Source organism: Mastomys coucha, unplaced genomic scaffold (genome assembly GCF_008632895.1).
Source record: "Mastomys coucha isolate ucsf_1 unplaced genomic scaffold, UCSF_Mcou_1 pScaffold13, whole genome shotgun sequence".
Classification (NCBI taxonomy): Eukaryota; Metazoa; Chordata; class Mammalia; order Rodentia; family Muridae; genus Mastomys; species Mastomys coucha.
Genome location: NW_022196895.1, coordinates 49,328,327 through 49,345,816, shown reverse-complemented (window position 1 = coordinate 49,345,816; position 17,490 = coordinate 49,328,327). Strand labels below are relative to the sequence as shown.

The 17,490-nt window shown below is 45.0% G+C and overlaps 1 protein-coding gene across 2 annotated transcripts in view; it reads right to left on the bottom strand.

Annotated features, from left to right (window-relative positions):
- Positions 1–17,490, bottom strand: part of Prdm6 (PR/SET domain 6) — a 105,816-nt gene that overhangs the window by 23,593 nt on the left and 64,733 nt on the right. For both annotated transcript variants that reach the window (XM_031365693.1, XM_031365692.1), the window contains exons 4-5: positions 9,342–9,469; positions 5,713–5,837 (exon numbers count right to left, since the gene is read on the bottom strand). In XM_031365693.1, coding sequence (XP_031221553.1) covers positions 5,713–5,837; positions 9,342–9,469 — 253 coding nt within the window. The remainder of the gene's footprint in view (positions 1–5,712; positions 5,838–9,341; positions 9,470–17,490) is intronic.

Here is a 17,490-nt window from a genome sequence, read left to right as displayed (position 1 = left end):
GAGAGAGAGAAGCTAGAGAACAAGTTGACTATCATTTCTCAGGTACCAGCCATATTTTGTTTGTTTGATTGATTGGGTTGGTTGGTTGGTTGGTTGGTTGGTTGGTTGGTTGGTTGGTTGGTTTGGTTGGTTAGTTGGTTTGTTTGTTTGTTTGGTTGGTTGGTTGGTTTTGGTTTTCCATAGATAGGGTCATTGCCCTGGGGTTTTCCAGTTCAGCTATACTGGCTGGCTTCAGATCCCATGGGCCCACTCTCTCTACCTCTCCAGCTCTGAGATGATGGTAAGTGCATACCATCATGCTCAGCTTTTTACTGAGGGTCCAGAGACCTAGCTCAGGTCCTCATGTTTGCAAGGCACTGGGCCATCTCCCCAGCCCTAGGCCAATTTTCCTATTAGGTTCTTGACTCAGCTTTTTTATGTCTGGCAGATAGGATAAAAATCAAGGCCTGCACCACTCTGTAGCTATAGCAAGGTGTATACTGTTTCACAGTGTCTCAAGATAGACAGCTCCTTGACCCTTGGCTTGGAGTCAACATTCTTCTAGCCAACACTCAGAGACTGAAGACTTGCATAAGGCGTCCAATCCCAGGGACTCTCTGTGTGTAGAGGTACTCTGGCTGCTCTTAACCATATTTGACCTAGCAGCCCTCAGCTTAGGGTCTCTGCTGTAGTTAACCCAAGAGGTGCCTCCATTAAGGTTTATGCCTGAGTTGTATACTAATGAACCTCTGTCCTCTGATGCTCAAGTAGGGGCCTAAGGTTTTACACACTATCACAACACTTCCTTTGAGGGCTTGCCCACACAGGATACTCCTACTGGATTAAATGCTATCATTACATCCTAAGGGTCACATGGATAAAGGGTTGAGCAGGGTGCTCCTTGGGCAAGATCCAGTTTCCCCTTGTGGGTTGACTGGTGGAAGGTGAGAGGCCCTGTACAGAGGTGGCCCCTTTTCATTTGCTGTTCTTTGAAAATCCAGAGGAGCAGGCCTCCTCCAGGCAGGGTCTAATCCAGAGCAGCTCCTGCATGGCCATCAAGTCTCACATTCTGCCACCTCAGCTTCATATACTGAGACCCAGCAAGCAGAGGAAAGAACTGTTTAACATTTATTCCTAAGCTTTTTTTTTTTTTTTTAATTTCCTCTGAAAAGAATATGAACACACTCGAGTCTTTACACTCGGCAGGAGCTAATCCCCCACTGGAAGCTTGGGGCAACCTCACTCCTTTTTGCGGATGTGATCTGTCGACACGAGTGTTCCTTCAGGGTCTTTGAAAGGCCCGCAGTACATGGAAAGGGCTTTCTGTCTCTCGGAGCAGTATTACATTTTCAACTATAGTTTTTAAAAAAGAAAACAACACAAGAATTGCTTCCAGAGCCCAGATGCCTGTGTCGAGCACGGTCTTCTCTTTGAGGCCAGGCGGCTTTTACTGGCATGTCCGGGCAGTGTGTGCAGCCACTGCTACATGCCGCTGACAGAGGGGGGAACTTACGAAGCCCCAGGTCCCACAGCACACGATCAGTGGGAAACATGCACTCTGCATGTTGAAAGAACCATGGGAAGAAAAATGATACTTTTATAACTGAAAGTGCTTAATAAGTACTATTCACTAACTAAAATCACATTTTCTTTGAATACCTTGGTCCGGTATCAATTTCATTAACAAAGGAAAATCTGGCTGAAATAATATCTGATCTCTTCTCATAATTGTGATGGAAGGTCTTATTTTTATCCATGTACCTTTATGTGTGTGTGTGTGAGAGAGAGAGAGACAGGGAGAGAGAGAGAGAGAGAGAGAGAGAGAGGACCACTTTCAGGATTCAGCTTCTCTCCTTGCACCATGCACATCTTGGGCTGGAATATAGAGATCTATCAGGCTTTGTGGCGCCTTTTCTTTACCTGTTGAGGTATCTCCCTGGCTCAACACATGTAACTGTGTGCTCCACACAACCCTATCAGGAAGTGCATTTGATTACTGAGTCTTTGATCTCAAGAAACTTGTTTTAGAAACCTAATTTATTTTGTGACTAGCAAGGTGGGGTAAAAAAAAAAAAATCATCTTAGCATTGCTGACCCCTGGAGATGATTTAAATTCCTCGGGGTGAGGAGGGCTAACTGTTAAGTTCCCTGCAATGCCCCCTTTGCACATCTGCATGCCTGAGTCACTTGAATATTTTCTTAGCACAGGATAAGCCATAGTCATTGCAAAGCATTCCCAGGCTACCCCGGGATCAAATGGGATGAGGCTCTGTCTCAGAATTACAGTTGACATCATTATTTCTCCCCTCACTATCTGATGAAGCCTTGTGCTGGTTTCTTGGGTGGCCAGTCACATGACAGATATATGACTTTGAGACAGGAAGTGAAAATAAGATTCCTATAACACCCTCAGTGGAAAGAGGCATTGTCACCGGTAAGACTTTTAGACGATGGCTTAAATCCCTTTGAATTTCCCTCAATCCTTACTGAGAACTCCCAACTAAACCTGAAAGGGGTAACTTAGCTTTCTTACTGAAGCCACAAACTATACGCCGCTGTGGCCTTGAGGGGTAAAATGGTGTAATGAGCCCTGGCAGGATTCACTAACCCTCTAGTCAGCATCCTTTAGAAGGCTTCGTGCAGCTCTGGAGCTGCAGGAGAGAGGGTTGAGAGCAAACCGCATGCTCTTCAGCAAGCATACTCTAGTGGCACTACGGCCCCAACTCTGGATACCACTTGGCAGACCCAGAAACCCTGCCAGGTGGCTGTGGATGTCAAGTGGACAGCCAAATGCCCTGCCTCCAACCCCAGTCACCCACACGCATCTTCACGGCCTTGTGAGGTGAAAGCAATGCATGAACAAATGACTTCTACTCTAGAGATCCAAGGAGGCATAGTAGCTCCTATGTGGCTACTCCATGTTTTTCTTTTCTATTTCTAAACTCAGGAAATAGTCATGCCTTAGTCTAGATGATTCAAAGTCATCCTCGACATGTTTTCCTCAGGACCTAGAATGGCAGAAGATGCTGTTGGTCTTTTTTTTTTTTTTTCCAATACAGGGTTTCTCTGTATAGCCCTGGCTGTCCTGGAACTCACTCTGTAGACCAGGCTGGCCTCGAACTCAGAAATCCACCTGCCTCTGCCTCCCAAGTGCTGGGATTAAAGGCGTGCGCCGCCGCCGCCACCACCACCCGGCGATGCTGTTGGTCTTACTTTCAAAATATGCCTAGTGTTCAATTACCTCTTACCACCTCTGCCACTTCCATGTTGGTCCAAACCACCATCAGTGCTCCCCTGGCTTCCGTAAGAGCCCCTGAGCTCTCCCTCACTGTTTATGTTATGATCCGCACTCAAAAGACAGAGTAATCCTACTACAACTTTGGTCAGAGCATCTCACTACTGCTCCAAACCTCATGCCAGCCTCATCACCAAGGTCACAGAGTGAAAGCCAGGGTCCTCACAGGGACCAGATACATGTCCCCTATCCACCCACACCTGACTTATATTTTGCCCATCAATCACTCTACCATACCTAGACCAACTTCTGGGCTGCTCTTCCAGTTGAGAGGGACATTTCCACCATGAGGTGATTAGGGCTTTGGTTCAACTGCCTACAATGTTCTTGTCTAGAGCAGCATGCATCCCATTCCCTCACCTCCTTAAATCTTTGGTCAAAGGCCAGCTTGCCAGTGAGGACTACTTGAGGTCATTTGCTGAGTCTGTAGTCCCAAGCTCTCAGCACGCCTGTGCTTTTCTGATTTAGTACTCCACAACATATCACTGCCTGACCAACATTTAATTACATACTTACAGTACCCTGTCCTGAGACATAAGCTTCATGAGTGTAGGATCTATTGACTGTTTCCTTCCTTCTGCATTTGCGGTACCTACCAAAGATGTTGACCTCTAGTAGGTGATCAGTACATAAGAATTAAATGTCTGTTTGAACTATGAGCTCTAATTCAGAACCCTATGCCTTCATATGCTTACAACTACACATTCCACAACACACAGCACAACACAGCATCTACAGAGTCTGAAGCAGATTGTATTCAAGGAGGAAATAAGGAAGCTCACAGGATTTCTGCGATGGTTTGTATATGCTCAGGCCAGGGAGTGGCACTATTAGGAGGTGTGGCCTTGTTGGAGTAGGTGTGTCTCTGTGGGTATGGGCCTTAAGACCCTCATCCTAGCTGCCTAGAAGTCAGTATTCTGCTAGCAGCCTTCAGATGAAGATGTAGAACTCTCAGCCCCTCCTGCACCCTGCCTGCCTGGATGCTGCCATGTTCCTACCTTGATGATAATGGACTGAACCTCTGAACCTGTAAGCCAGCCCCAATTAAATGTTGTCCTTATGAGAGTTGCCTTAGTTATGGTGTCTGTTCACAGCAGTAAAACTTTAACTAAGACAATTTCCAAAATCATTTTGACTCAAATGCCACACATTAGGAGCTGAGTTTGGGTCAGGGTTCTGGGACACAGAAAGCTCATGCCAGTAGGTGAGATGTTCTTCTATGGTTCATGCTGTAAGGGAGGTGGACATGGTATCATCCTGAGGAAGAGGAAACATAATGGCCGCCACGTTTGTGTCTGCAGTAACGCCAACTGCTCATCCATTTCCAGCCCAGCAACTGCCCTCCCTGAAAACGGATACTCCCTCTAACAAGGGTATCAGAGCTGAAAGGACAGGAGAAAGAGCAAGTAAGGAGAAGACCCAGATCCATGTCTTCTTTTGAGCTTGGTTTGAATGAGAGTAAAAGAGAAAGGTTGATAGCAGTGTGCTCTTTAAGGATTTTCTTTTTTACAAGGGAATTAAAGGCAACAAAGAACAGATCAGCATTGTGATGAGCAGTATTGGGGGCATTTGTGTGATGAGTGTATGAGAGAGAGAGAGAGAGAGAGAGAGAGAGAGAGAGAGAGAGAGAGAGAGAGAGAGAGAGGAGACAGCTTCTTCCAAGAGGAAGCTCTCCACCCATTGACAAACCCATCTTTTGTCTCAGTTTCTTTCTTGCAGCATATCAAATTATCATTTCACAGATGAGTGAGTTTGGTGACAGGAAAACACAGTGTCCCTGAAGTAAGCGTCCTCCCCAGTGCAGACTGCCCCACATATGTCTTTCACCTAAACCGTTTCCCAAGCATCAATAACAACTTGAAATAAGTTCAGATAGATGTTTCTGCAAGTTCACATCAGCTTAAATATTCTGTTATTGTTTTAAAGGTAGTAGTTGGCAGGAAACCAACGAGAGAAGAAAATCTTATAGTTCTACACATAGTTTTACATAAGACAACTAAGACATGAATTCCATAGTCATATATAAAACCTATAGTTTTTAGTCCTATTATTCTAATGACTATTCTAATCCATACTCAGCTGCAGAGGTGATCATCTTGATTGAACAATGCTGTTTCTTTGTTATTTTTTTTTATATAGAGAATGGCTCCAAGACAGCCTCCCTTCAGAGCAGAAACTCTGCCATTTTCCCTCTTAAAGTGGCAGACATGTCACAGTAGGTGCTCAGTGGAGACCAGCTGACTTCAATTTTTTTTTCCCTCAGCAATTCTTTAAAACTTTGGCAAAGGCTTTGAAACAGTGATCAGGCAAAGAGTAGGGCAGGAAAGGAGGCTGTGGTAGAATGGCCCATGCAAACTACATTTCAGAAGTTTCAAAAGGCATTCTTTAAGAGGTATCTTGTACGTGTGTATGGATTCAGAACTAAAGTAGATTCTTACAGTTTTCATCCTGGGCAATGCATTGTAAAGGGATCCCAAAGAAAGATGTATAGCTGTCATTGTACCACACCAGAAGCTCGGTGCCCCTGGGAATATCTATACAGGCTCGGTAGAATATATTCGACCTATTTAAAACAAAAGAAAACCCAACTTAGTAAGGCGAAATGCTCATACGTCCCAACACATTTTTATTATCCTCAAAACATTCTGCCCAGCTCCAGCTAAACCATTTATAAGGATTCTGTGCCCATCCTGGTATGCCCGGCATCAAGGAATGCCTGTAACTCCGCATGATAAACAATGTACACTTTATTTCCATAATGCCTTCCACAGAGGGTCTTGAAGAGACAGAAATCTGGCCCAGGAGACAACAGGAAAGGAAAAGTTCATTTAAAAAAAGTCTATCTTACACTAATGAGAAAATTCCTCCTGGTGGCAAAATGTCTCTCAAACTGCAGAGCCAGTGAACATTCCCCAACCCCAAATGTCAATTAATACTGTTGACGTCTTATCTGAGGAAAAAGTACTAAGTGCATCCTGCCACCTTGACCTTGGGAGTTCCCAAATTCATAATAAAATGGAGCAGCCTTGGTGTTAGAAGGACGAAGGGAGCAAAAATCCCTCCTATCTGCCCCCTCCCCCCAAAGTTTGATGTAGGAGGAGAGAAAAGCCCTCTTGTATGAAATGGATGGAAATTCAATAAATACAAGAGGAGCACTTTACTCGGGCTGAAAGATTACACCCTGGATGATGGAGAGAGGGTGCCACGAAGTAGACATCTTTTACAACAGCAGCTTTGGGGCCGTTAAGAAAAATCTCCAGATTTTTAGAAGAATGAGGTGCTGGGACTGGTTTCCTCAATGAAGGATTGTTACAAATATTACCCTCAAGTTCCAGATAAAAGTGTTTCCGGGTTGGGGGGCCTTAAATGTTGCCTTTCTGTAACGAATTGGCTGCAACAGTGTAATTTGTTCCTTGTAGAACACTGCAGACATAAGGAGAATCCTTCCCCACATTTTTCATGGCAGTGAGATACGCGCTTGTCAACATATTTTGTCACCACAAAGTGGCTCTTGGCAATAGGATCATAAAGATCAATAAAAAAAGTGCAGATTCTCAATATTTTACTTGCAGCTGCAAAAATTTCATTTATCTTGTTATTTTCCTTACTTACTGCCATTCTGTCTCACGAGGGCACTGCTAGCTTAGCAGAATGGTTTTTCCCCCAACGTTCTATGAATATCTGACAAAAACTCCAGCCACTTGTCCAACCCTCGCTGCCCTTCCTGCCTTGGCATCTCTCAGAGCTGTGCATTTTATTAATTCTTTCCACTGCTGCATAAAAAAAAAAAAAATCAAATTTGGAACCGAGTTATACATCACTGACATCTCCTAAGTTGAGAAAAATTGAGTCTACTTTGTACTTCATCCTTGCAACATTTCATCTCTGGGTTTGCCTTCCCTTAATATAAACACAGCGCCCGGCAAATGAATGTGTTAAACTAAATGACCACTTTGCCGCTGAAAGACCAGAACTGTTTTGGAGCAATGGGTGGTCTTCTGAGGCACAGTGTAGGCCGAAGGGGGTTGGGGGGAGTATGTAAGCGTACACCATTCCGTACAAGCACCCAGAGCTTCCAAAGCTTGCAGAAATCCCTGCATGCTGAAGCACATCAAAGGGATTTTTCCCTTTTCAGATAATATTTCCTTTGCTGACATGTATTTAGTATTGTGGTTGGATGACTCATAAAGATAGCTTCATGGCGTCCCAACGCAGTTGAAGCAGAACACATGCCAACAAACATTATTGTCAGCCTCAAAATAAAAACAAAACGTTCAGCTAAGGGTCAATCAATCAAGGGCGCTTTGAAGAAAATTCCATTTAGATATTACAAATCATAACAGAATGAATTTAAACCAGCTGACTTATTGTGAAGAGGACATTCATGTACAATAAAAATTAGGCTGGCTCTTCAGGGTCCAACTTTTCTATTTTCTTACTTTTGGACGTGGTCACTGGTCATGGATGCCAGTTTTTTTAAATTGTGTTTTTGTAGCTCATTGTATAAAGATCTGCAGTAATCCAAAACAGATCGGCCAAGAGAGCTCGTAGCTTAAACGCCCTCATGAAAGGAGAGTTGTAAAATCCACTTAATATTGACAGATAGGTAATGGCTCACTCATGCCCCTTTCCTGAAGGGGTTTCTTGTCCCAAATTTAGAATTTGCCTCAAAAGCTCCCTTGGTATTTACTACATTAGTGGCCAAACTATCTCTGGCTGAGTGGACACAACACAATCTTTGCTCATTGGCTAGCTCAGGGTTGCTTGGAAACTCCCTGATAGCAAAGGTGTGTTGCCATGTCTGTCCCCCAGAGTCACCAAATAGCCCCTATATCATTTCATATAAACCATTCCTTAATGAAACTGCATGGGAAACCCAAGCAATGAGTCAGACACTGCCCAAGTATGTTCTTTTTAGAACTGGAGACCTTCTGAGAGTAAGCCAGATTTGTGCACCCTTTAAGCTATAAAGAAAAAAAATTAGAAAAAAAATTTTCTTAAAAAAAAAAAAAAGGAAAATAAATAGCTCCAGGCAGAACTCCAAGTTGTGGAGCACAAGGCTCTTGGCTTTGATGTGTCTGGTGCCCAATAAAGCTAAACAGTTGCTTCTGACTCTGAAGGGAACACGGCTGTTTATAACTGAGCTCATATATTTATAAGGCACATGTTTTCGAGGGATTCTGAGAGAAGAAGGCTTAGGGCTGGGAATTTTTTTTTCTTCTGTTTGATTTGTTTCTGCCTTCTCATCTTGATTCTGGTCTTCCTGAGGAACCTGGTGGGGGGAGGGTAGCAGGTGCACTGAGAAGTGGAGGCAGTGCTCCAAGGCTCTATCCCTATGTGGATGCCTCTGCCCCATCCCTGTGTGGATGCCTCTGCTTGGATCTGTCAGTCTTTGGTCTCTGCCCATTCATATTAGGAGACAGTAGTAGGGGCAGGGGCCTCTTTCCTCTCATTTGAAACAACCATATCCCCTGGAACTCAGCTGAACTCAACCAAGGGCCAGCCCCAGATGCTCTGGAACCTTTAGAGATCGGGAGAGGTCATAGTGGCTCAGTCCTGCTGCTGAGCTTGACCAGTTTGGGAAAACTGGGTACTTGGGTTTTCCAGACTCTTGTGCAAATGTATCTTATTCTCTGAGAGAAAGAGAGATACTGATGGAGACCAGAAGGAACAAATCTGGAACTGGGGTCTCCAAGCTTTCATTTGTGTGTGTGTGTGTGTGTGTGTGTGCGCGCGTGGGCGAGCGTGTATGTGTTTTCACATCTTCTGGGGAAGGAACCCTGAGGCAGTGGGGCTGTTAACCTCATTGGGGTCAGTATGGACATCCAAGTGATGATGAAGAATAACTGTAGTCTGTGTACGCATTCAAGGAGGGCACATGCTTGTACTTTTATTTCTGAGTGTCTATGAAACATTACTACCAGGACCAAGGCAGTTTCAGAAACCCAACAAAGAACAACCGATCCATATACAGCATTCTGCAGGGTATTTTCAACCACTCGCAGCCAGCCTGCATTTGTATGTGCCAGCCAAAAGGGCTGTGGCAGTAAATCAAGATATACTTTACCTGTACTGAACTACTGTTAGATTCTGTTCTCCACAGTGCCTTGCACATCGGATATACCTCATCCAGCTCGACTTACTAGGCTCCCCACCATCAATAAAGTGCTGAAGTCTCCCATCTTGATCATATATCTAGAGAAGAGGTCAGAAGGTCAAGTAGTTAGAACGAATCATCAGCAATCATTTTTTTCCCTGTTTCCCTTGGTGTCTTTCCATGTCAGCTGCAGAGATTTACGGTCGTTGGGTTTGCTAGTGCTTATTGATGGTCATGGAAACTCAGCCAGGGTAACGGGGAAATATTTTTTGGTGAAGCAAGTCGATCGCGTTTTTTCTTATCAAGCCAATCTTCCCTCGATTAAACATAGTTGTGCTATCTCAAGGATGTGACCATAGTTCCCAAAGAATATTTAACCTATTTTGACAGGCTAGTCTTAAATAATGAGCTGCCGGATAAACAAAGCAAGCTGAAAGGAGAGACCACACTGACATGATTGGAGCAAGCACATAAAAGGCCTTCAGTCTCCAGTATGCAACCGTTCTAAGGCAGGCAGTCACTGTCCGTCCACAGAGCTGGGCAGCCCTCAGCAGAAGGCAGCTGGGAAGTTGTAGAACAGGGTAGAGGACTGGTAAAAGAGAGATTCTGGGATGAAATAAAGGGACAGTCTGCTCACAGGGGCGCCAATCTCTGAAGTCTTTACGGGAGAAGTCATCCCAAAACATCCCCAGAAAGAGAAAGAGGAAAACAGCTGTCTTGTATGAAGCTTATATTTCTCAACCAAGCTCACGCTCATCATTATTGCCTTTGGTAAACCCTGGCAGATTCCTCAAGATAGGAAAGAAGAAAAGAAAATCCACTTCAAACCAAGCAAGAAGCACACACACACACAAAAAAAAAAACAACAAAGAAAAACAAAACAACAACAAAAACCCTTCATGTAAATGCTGAAGGTGGACACACTTGTGCCCCTCCAGAATGTGAGGTCCCGGAGTAGAAGAGGCAGTTCCAGATCCAATAGGAATTCTCTAAGATTTCCCCAGATGCTGAGGCAGTCAGGAAGCACGTATGAGGCAGTAGTTTCTTGGGAGTCTGGGGAGATAGTTCAGTTGGTAATGTATTTCCTGCAGAAACCTGAGGACCCAAGTTCAATCCCCAGCGCCCACATGAAAAGCTGGGCCTGGTGGCACATACTTGGAATCCTGCTGGGAAGGCAGGGACAGGTGAGGTGGATCCCTGGGCATTGATGACCTATCAGCCTGCCATAAGGATAAGGTCCAGGTTCCAGTAAGAGACCCTGTTATCACCAAACAAGGCAGGTGGCTCCTGAGAACCAACACCTGAGGTTAACCTCTGGTTTCCACACCCACACGTACTCGCAGACACATGATCTCACACGCGCGCGCGCACGCGCGTCTACACACACACACACACACACACACACACACACACACACAAGCATACATCCACACACAGACTATAGAAAGACAATGGCAGAACTAAAGATATTTTGAGTAGTCAGTACAGCCTCCTGGGAACTGATGAGGGGTTTCCCAAAGCATCCTGGGAAACCACACGTCTTTTTCTGAGCCCTCCCACTTTTCCTCTCCCAAATAAACAGGCAGAATAAGCCTTCCCCAGAAAAGCCTCACTCTATGGCCACTCATATTCATTCAGGCCAGTGTCTCCGGTCTGGAGACCCCAGTTTTGGTGAGGGTTTCCTTCTGCTTTCGGCTGTCATTGTAAAGCATCTGAACACACATCCTGGCTCCTCCTTGATCTTCTGTCAGCTCCCCCAACCTTTCTACTTACTACCTCCACCGATAAAAGACAAGCATTAAGCTAATAAAAACAAACATCGGCAAATTTAGGACTCGTAACAATGTCAAGACAATCACAGCTGATAATCAACTCAGCCTGAAAGGAGGGAAAAGGTCCCCGGATTGTGATATGGCAAATCCGTCTTCCAACTCCTCGTTTTGGGATAACAGCGGCAAATGGAAACATGATAATGGCTAATCTGTCCGCTGCTGCGCAGCAAGCTAAAGACAGACATCCCATTTAGATTAGATGAAACTAATTGTTTTTGTCGATGTCTCATATTCTTTTATTGTTAACTTGCTGTTAAAAAAAAAGATGGCCAGTCAAGCAACATTCAAAAACGCTCCCCACTGAGCCTGCTGTCAGCAGCCAGAGAGATTGAACAAAACTCGACTGGGCCCCTCAAATGATCATTAATGGAATAAAAATTTTTGATGGAATCATTTTACCCTTTCTCTATGAAGACGTCTTGCATAAAAGCTGCTGGTAATAATTGCTACACACCATCATAAGAAGCCACACTCCTGCTTGGGGCTCCCCGTCAGGATCCTCATCTGCAAGTGGCATTCTGTCCCTAGGTAGAAAGGCCCGGCCTGAGCTTAACACCATCCCCTCTCGAGCCTATCCTGACTGAGTAGAAATGGATGCCCTGTGATAAACGTGTTTCTGCATCAACCTCCCTAAAGAAATACATCCCCAAAGAAACCCACAATTTTTGCCTCCTACTTGCCTTGAAGAAAAAGTAGATCGTCTATCAGGAAGTATATTCTAAAGCAACATGTGGCATGAGGCCAGGCCTTCCAGGCTTTGGCCAACCCTGACTGTAATACCTCACGTATTGATGATCCCATACACCTTCTTCAGTCTCCTGAATGCCTAGGGGTGGAGGACACTCATCTGGCCTTGACTCTGCTCTCTCTGAGTCACCACCAGATCCATGCAAGTTTCTTTCCTAATGGTTTTCAGGAACGCTCACCTCCACCCTCCCCCCCTCCCACTGTTAACACCATAGCTCAAATGGACTACCCCTTCTCACTGGCAATGGGGCAAAAGCTCCTTGACCCACCTTCCTTACAGGATCTCGAAGAGAGTGTCTAAACTGTAGCCAGCAGTGTGATCCTTAAAACACAGATCTAACTGTACCTGTGCGCACAACACCTGATGTGGGGGCGGGGAAGGGGGAGGTGTGGCGGGAACTTCACAAAGGTATCCATTCCAGGCCCTACAAGTCTGGTGGGATTTCTTCAAGGAGTCTTACTACACTGGTATGACCAGCATCTCCTGCTGTGGTTACTGAGAGAGCCCAAAGGCCAGGTTTTCTGCACTTGCCTCAAGGCTGCTCTGAGCTCTTCTGGTCTGCTTTGTTAAGAGTGAACATTTAGATGCAGCCTTTCTTTGCACGATCCAAAAAGAGCTAAAACATGTTGATGCCTTTGTTTTGTTGTTTTGTTTTTGTTTTTCTTTAGTACAAAGAGAATACACCACCAAAGAGGGTGTATTCAGCGCGTATCACGTGCTGAACAGAAACTAAAGACATCTCCAAAGGCTGCAGCTGCTAATATGCACTTTGTGATTCATTAACGTCCGCTAGCTTTGTTAACACGTGAGAAGAGCCTGGTTAAGGAACAATCTGCGTTTAGCTCCTCTCCCACACAACAGCCATCCTCTTCTAGGCAGAAAGAAGCTAGGAGGAACTCCAAATGAGACGGGTCCACAGCAGTGCCAGCCCAGAGTAGCAGCTACAGTTACAAGTCCAGGAAGTTGTTCTTGGAGGCAGAACTGACACCCATATTTGTGTGACACTGACATGAAATTTTAAGTTGGATACCTGATAGGTCCCCCAAAACTCAAGGAATTTAGGAGATGAACTATGCCAAGACCTAGAATTACTGTTTTTTTTTTTAAAAAAAAAATCTATCTTTCAAAGGATTTCAGATAAGTAAGAAAATATTTTTTAAAAAAATTACTCAGAGTGTTTAGATAACTCCCCCAGAACCTGTGAAAACGTTGGGAAGGTCAGAGGTTGTTTATTCATTCAAGTAGTGAGCATAGGGAAGGACTCTTGACTTCAGGTTGAGGGAAAGAGTCATTCTGAAAAAAAAAAAAAAAAAAAAAAAAAAAAAACACCTGATAGCACGATTTTGCCAGAACTGGGCAAAAACGAACCGTGTTCTAATATTTTCTCCATTCTTTCCCGAAGTGAAGCAGTTAACTTTCAAAGTGGGAGAATGTCATGAGAAGAAACAGATAGGACACCTGGCCAAGGGTGGGCGGGGACAAACCTTGTAATTCTGAACTGGAGAGTTCAGTATTTGCTGTGGAAAAGCCAGTTCCCCTAGAACCAATGTGGCATGTACCACGACACCGCCACACCGGAGGACACTTTGACACTATATCTATAAATTTGAGAATGGTTAGATTTTTCCGGATTATCGAGAGTCTAAGGAAATATCCCAATGAAGTTCTGCTGAATCTGAGAGAGGGTTTCAAAGGAGTTCACTGAGGAACTGCTTGGGATAGCAAAGAATTAGCAATACTGTAAATATCTTACCATTGGAAGGGTAAGCTGTCTTATCCATTCTACACCGTTTGTCTAATGTGTTTAGCTCTAATGAACTAGACCTGTTTGTATTAGGAGACAAATATTAAAAGCATAATGTTGGTTGGGGGAAAAGCAGAGCCACTATGCTACCGTTTGTCGAAATACACAGAATAGCGCTGTAAGCAGTGTGTAATGTGTAGTAAGTACACATAAATATACACAGCAAAACTGAAGCACTGCGCAAGGACTCCAGACACCCTCCATGGAGAAGAGGCCTTCAGAAGCAAACACAGTGACGAGGGTGGGAGATGGAGGATGGACAACAGTGGAATTACACTTTGCCTTAAAGGCTTCATTTCTTTGAAAAAAAAAAAAAAATCTGGCCAGGCAGTGGTGGTGCATGCCTTTAATCTCAGCACTTGGGAGGCAGAGGCAGGCAGATTTCTGAGTTCGTGGCCAGCCTGGTCTACAAAGTGAGTTCCAGGACAGCCAGGTACTACACAGAGAAATCCTATCTTGAAGGGCACCCCACCCCCGACATAAATACAGCAAAGCGTTGGTCCCTGGCCAGTGGCTTTGGTCTGCACATGAATATTTGCAGTGACTCTTCTTCCGATCTGTGTTTATGAGATGCTGGGGGTGAGAGTCCAGGATTCCCACTCGCTAAGCTCTGACTCTACCACCCAGCTTCAACCCTAGATTCTACATTGCTTTCTGATTAAAGAAAGAAACATGTAAGTACAACCTACGAACCTGTGCCTTTATTTCATGTGTGTGTGTGTGTGTGTGTGTGTGTGTGTGTGCGTGTGTGCGTGTGTGCGTGTGTGCGTGTGTGTGTGTGTTGTTAAGACAAAGAGCCTGCCTGTTACTGGAGGTCAGGAGCTCATCAGAGCATCCGCTTGTAATATGTACCTACCTTATCGGTCTCTGATTTCCTTTGTGATTGCTGCTGCTATTTTCAAACTATTGCTTCTGGGCTGTGAGTCTCTTCTATCTTATATCAACGGGAGTAGCGAGATAAGTAATAGGGAGAGGCAAGTCTTACTTTTAAAGGGGCTTTTAAGTTTCCAGTCCCACAACACCAGCTCTTAAACCATACACGTGGCTGAAATAAAGATCACACAAATTCTCTCACGTCAAGCCATGTTGCTGCACTGACTGAAAACCTCCAGGAGGCCAGCGTTGAGCCACCTTCTCTCCCAGGCTTACAATTTCTTAGATCAAAACTCCCAATGAGAAGGAGTAGGATGTGTGCTGGGGCCAGACGTTAATGATGACTGGTATGTGGTTTGACTACAGCTTAGCCACTTGTGAATGCTACCAGCTTGTATTAACTACAATGATGAGCCCAGGGCAGCCAAGGCAGCCGCTGAGCCATTTTATCATTTTATCAGAAGGCACCCACCTTCTGAAGGGTAGGAACCTGAATAAACAGGGTCAAACAAGATTTGCAAATGAGCCGCCAACAACTTCGTTCTGTTTTTCAAGGGTTTCCAAAAAAATTCAAATGGTGGCCTAACTTGATTTTCATCTTCTCTCAAGACAAGCCTCCAGTCTTGCTGAGGAAAAGTGGCCCCCTCCAGTCTTCTGAATTCCCGGCACCACTTAATGGCTCAAGGGACACTTCACAAGATGCCTCCAGTAATTTACCTATCTAGCGCTTACTGGCACAGCTACGGGGAAGTCAGAAGTCAGTACTATCTGTGGAAACTGCTGTAGCCAGAAGTACTTTGACAGAATCTTGAAGTAACCGCCTTAAAACGTGGCAAACATCAATCCCTTCTGCACGGCTCGGAAGCCTTCATCTTTCCAGAGTAAGGCAGAACACACCTCCCAACACATGCACTCATGTACAGACATTCGAACACACACATGCTCTCGATAGTTCTATCAGCACAGGTTTTAAGTAAAAAAACCAACCAAACAAACAAAAAAGCCACTTATAATTAATTCAGTGAAGTCTTGTAGGCATAGTTGGTGTGTGCCTACAATCCCAGCACTTGGGAGATTGAGTCAGGAGCATTGCAAGGTCAGCCTGAGGTATACAGTAAGAACCTGTCTTAAAAAAGGAAGGAAGGAAGGAAGGAAGGAAGGAAGGAAGGAAGGAAGAGGGGGAGGGAGGGAGGGAGAGAAAGAAGGAAGGAAGGAAAGGAGGAAGGGGGAAGGAAAGAGTGAGAGGAGGGAGGAAGGGAGGGAAGAAAGGAGGAAGGGAGGGAAGGAAGGAAGGAAGGAAGGAAGGAAAGAAGGAGAGTTAGTTCAGAGAAGTGTTAAACTAACTCCACTGGAAAAGCAGTAGCATTGCCCAGGGTTGAAGAAGGAGGTCTTGGTGGGGGCATCACAGTAGTTCCTGAGACCATTCCTGGGCCATCTGTAGGAGTCTGTGTTTACTGGGAGGAGGGGGCAATCAAGGAGAGCATTTCCTGTGGAGGATAAGGCCTCTGGGAAGATGAAGCAATTCTGCTAGAACGCTGAGCACTGTGGGTCACTCTGGAGCACAGGAAACCTCTGTCCCAACCTGGCCAGCTTATACAAAGGGAACCGAGGTCTCCAAAAGCTAGTGACTTACACCCTGTGAGAGGGCTGGGCGGTGACACACCATCGGACAGTTTCCGCCTCTCCCCCCCACCCCCCACCCCCGCCTGGCTGAGGTGTGCTGCGGCTGCCTCTTTTTAATTCTGAGTGCCCCAGAAGAGACCCAATAGCTTTGCACATCAGAAACCCGAATTGCAACTTAGACATGAATTTGTTCCTCTCAGTACCTCAGGGCCAGGTGTTTTGCCCTCACAAGGAATAAGCAGGTTTCTCGGAGAGAGATGCTGGAGCAGTGGCTCTCAACCTTCTTAATCCTGGGACCCTTGAATATAGTTCCTCATGTTGTGGTGACTCCCAGCCATAAAAATTATTTTCATGGTTACTTCATAACTATAATTTTGCTGTTATGCATCATAATGGTAATGTAAATATCTGTGTTTTCGATATCTTAGGCCACCCCTGTGAAAAAGACCATTCAACCACCAAAGGAGTCACGATCCACAAGCTGAGAAACATAGTTGTAGATTCTATCTCCTTGTCCCCAATCTTGTCCCATCCCTTCAGGAATGTCCTGGTTCCTGGCATTTGGTTCTTGTGTAGAGTCAGGGACAGGTTTCACCAAGCAGCTGAGGTGAGGAAACATAGTTTGCACTCCACATTCAATACTGGCCCCCTCCATGGAAGGAAGGACCTCCGCATTCAACACTGGCCCCCTCCATGGAAGGATCTCCACATGCCCAATAAGTATGGCTTCGTAAAGATCCTGTATCGCATCTAAGGGCTTAGAGGAAATTATTCGTAAATGCAAAGAAGTTGATGGAGAAGTACTAACAACTCAGGCTAAGAAACAAATGGGGGTCTCCTTGAAGATGATAAATCGCTTTTGATTCTCTAACCTGGGGAGGTGAATTTCCTCTGCTGATTAGCTAGTCGGCAGGGAGAAGTCAGTGGGAGGTCTCCAGGCATACCTGTGAGCCCCTGAACTGTTCTTGCTGCTTTCCATCTCTTCACAACTGATAGAGGATCCAGAGAACAACAACAACAAAAAAAAAAAAAAAAAAAAAAAAAAAAAAAAAAAAAAAGAGGGAGGGGCGGCGTCCTAAGATTTCCTCTGTCCATTCTCACACCATGTCTTTACACCTCTCCATCTTTCTGTAAAGCTCAAAAACTAGATTTTATTTTTATTTTATGTGCATTGGTGTTTTGCCTGCCTGTGAGTGATTTACATGCCTCTGTGTGTGTGTGTGGCGGGGGGGTGGGGTG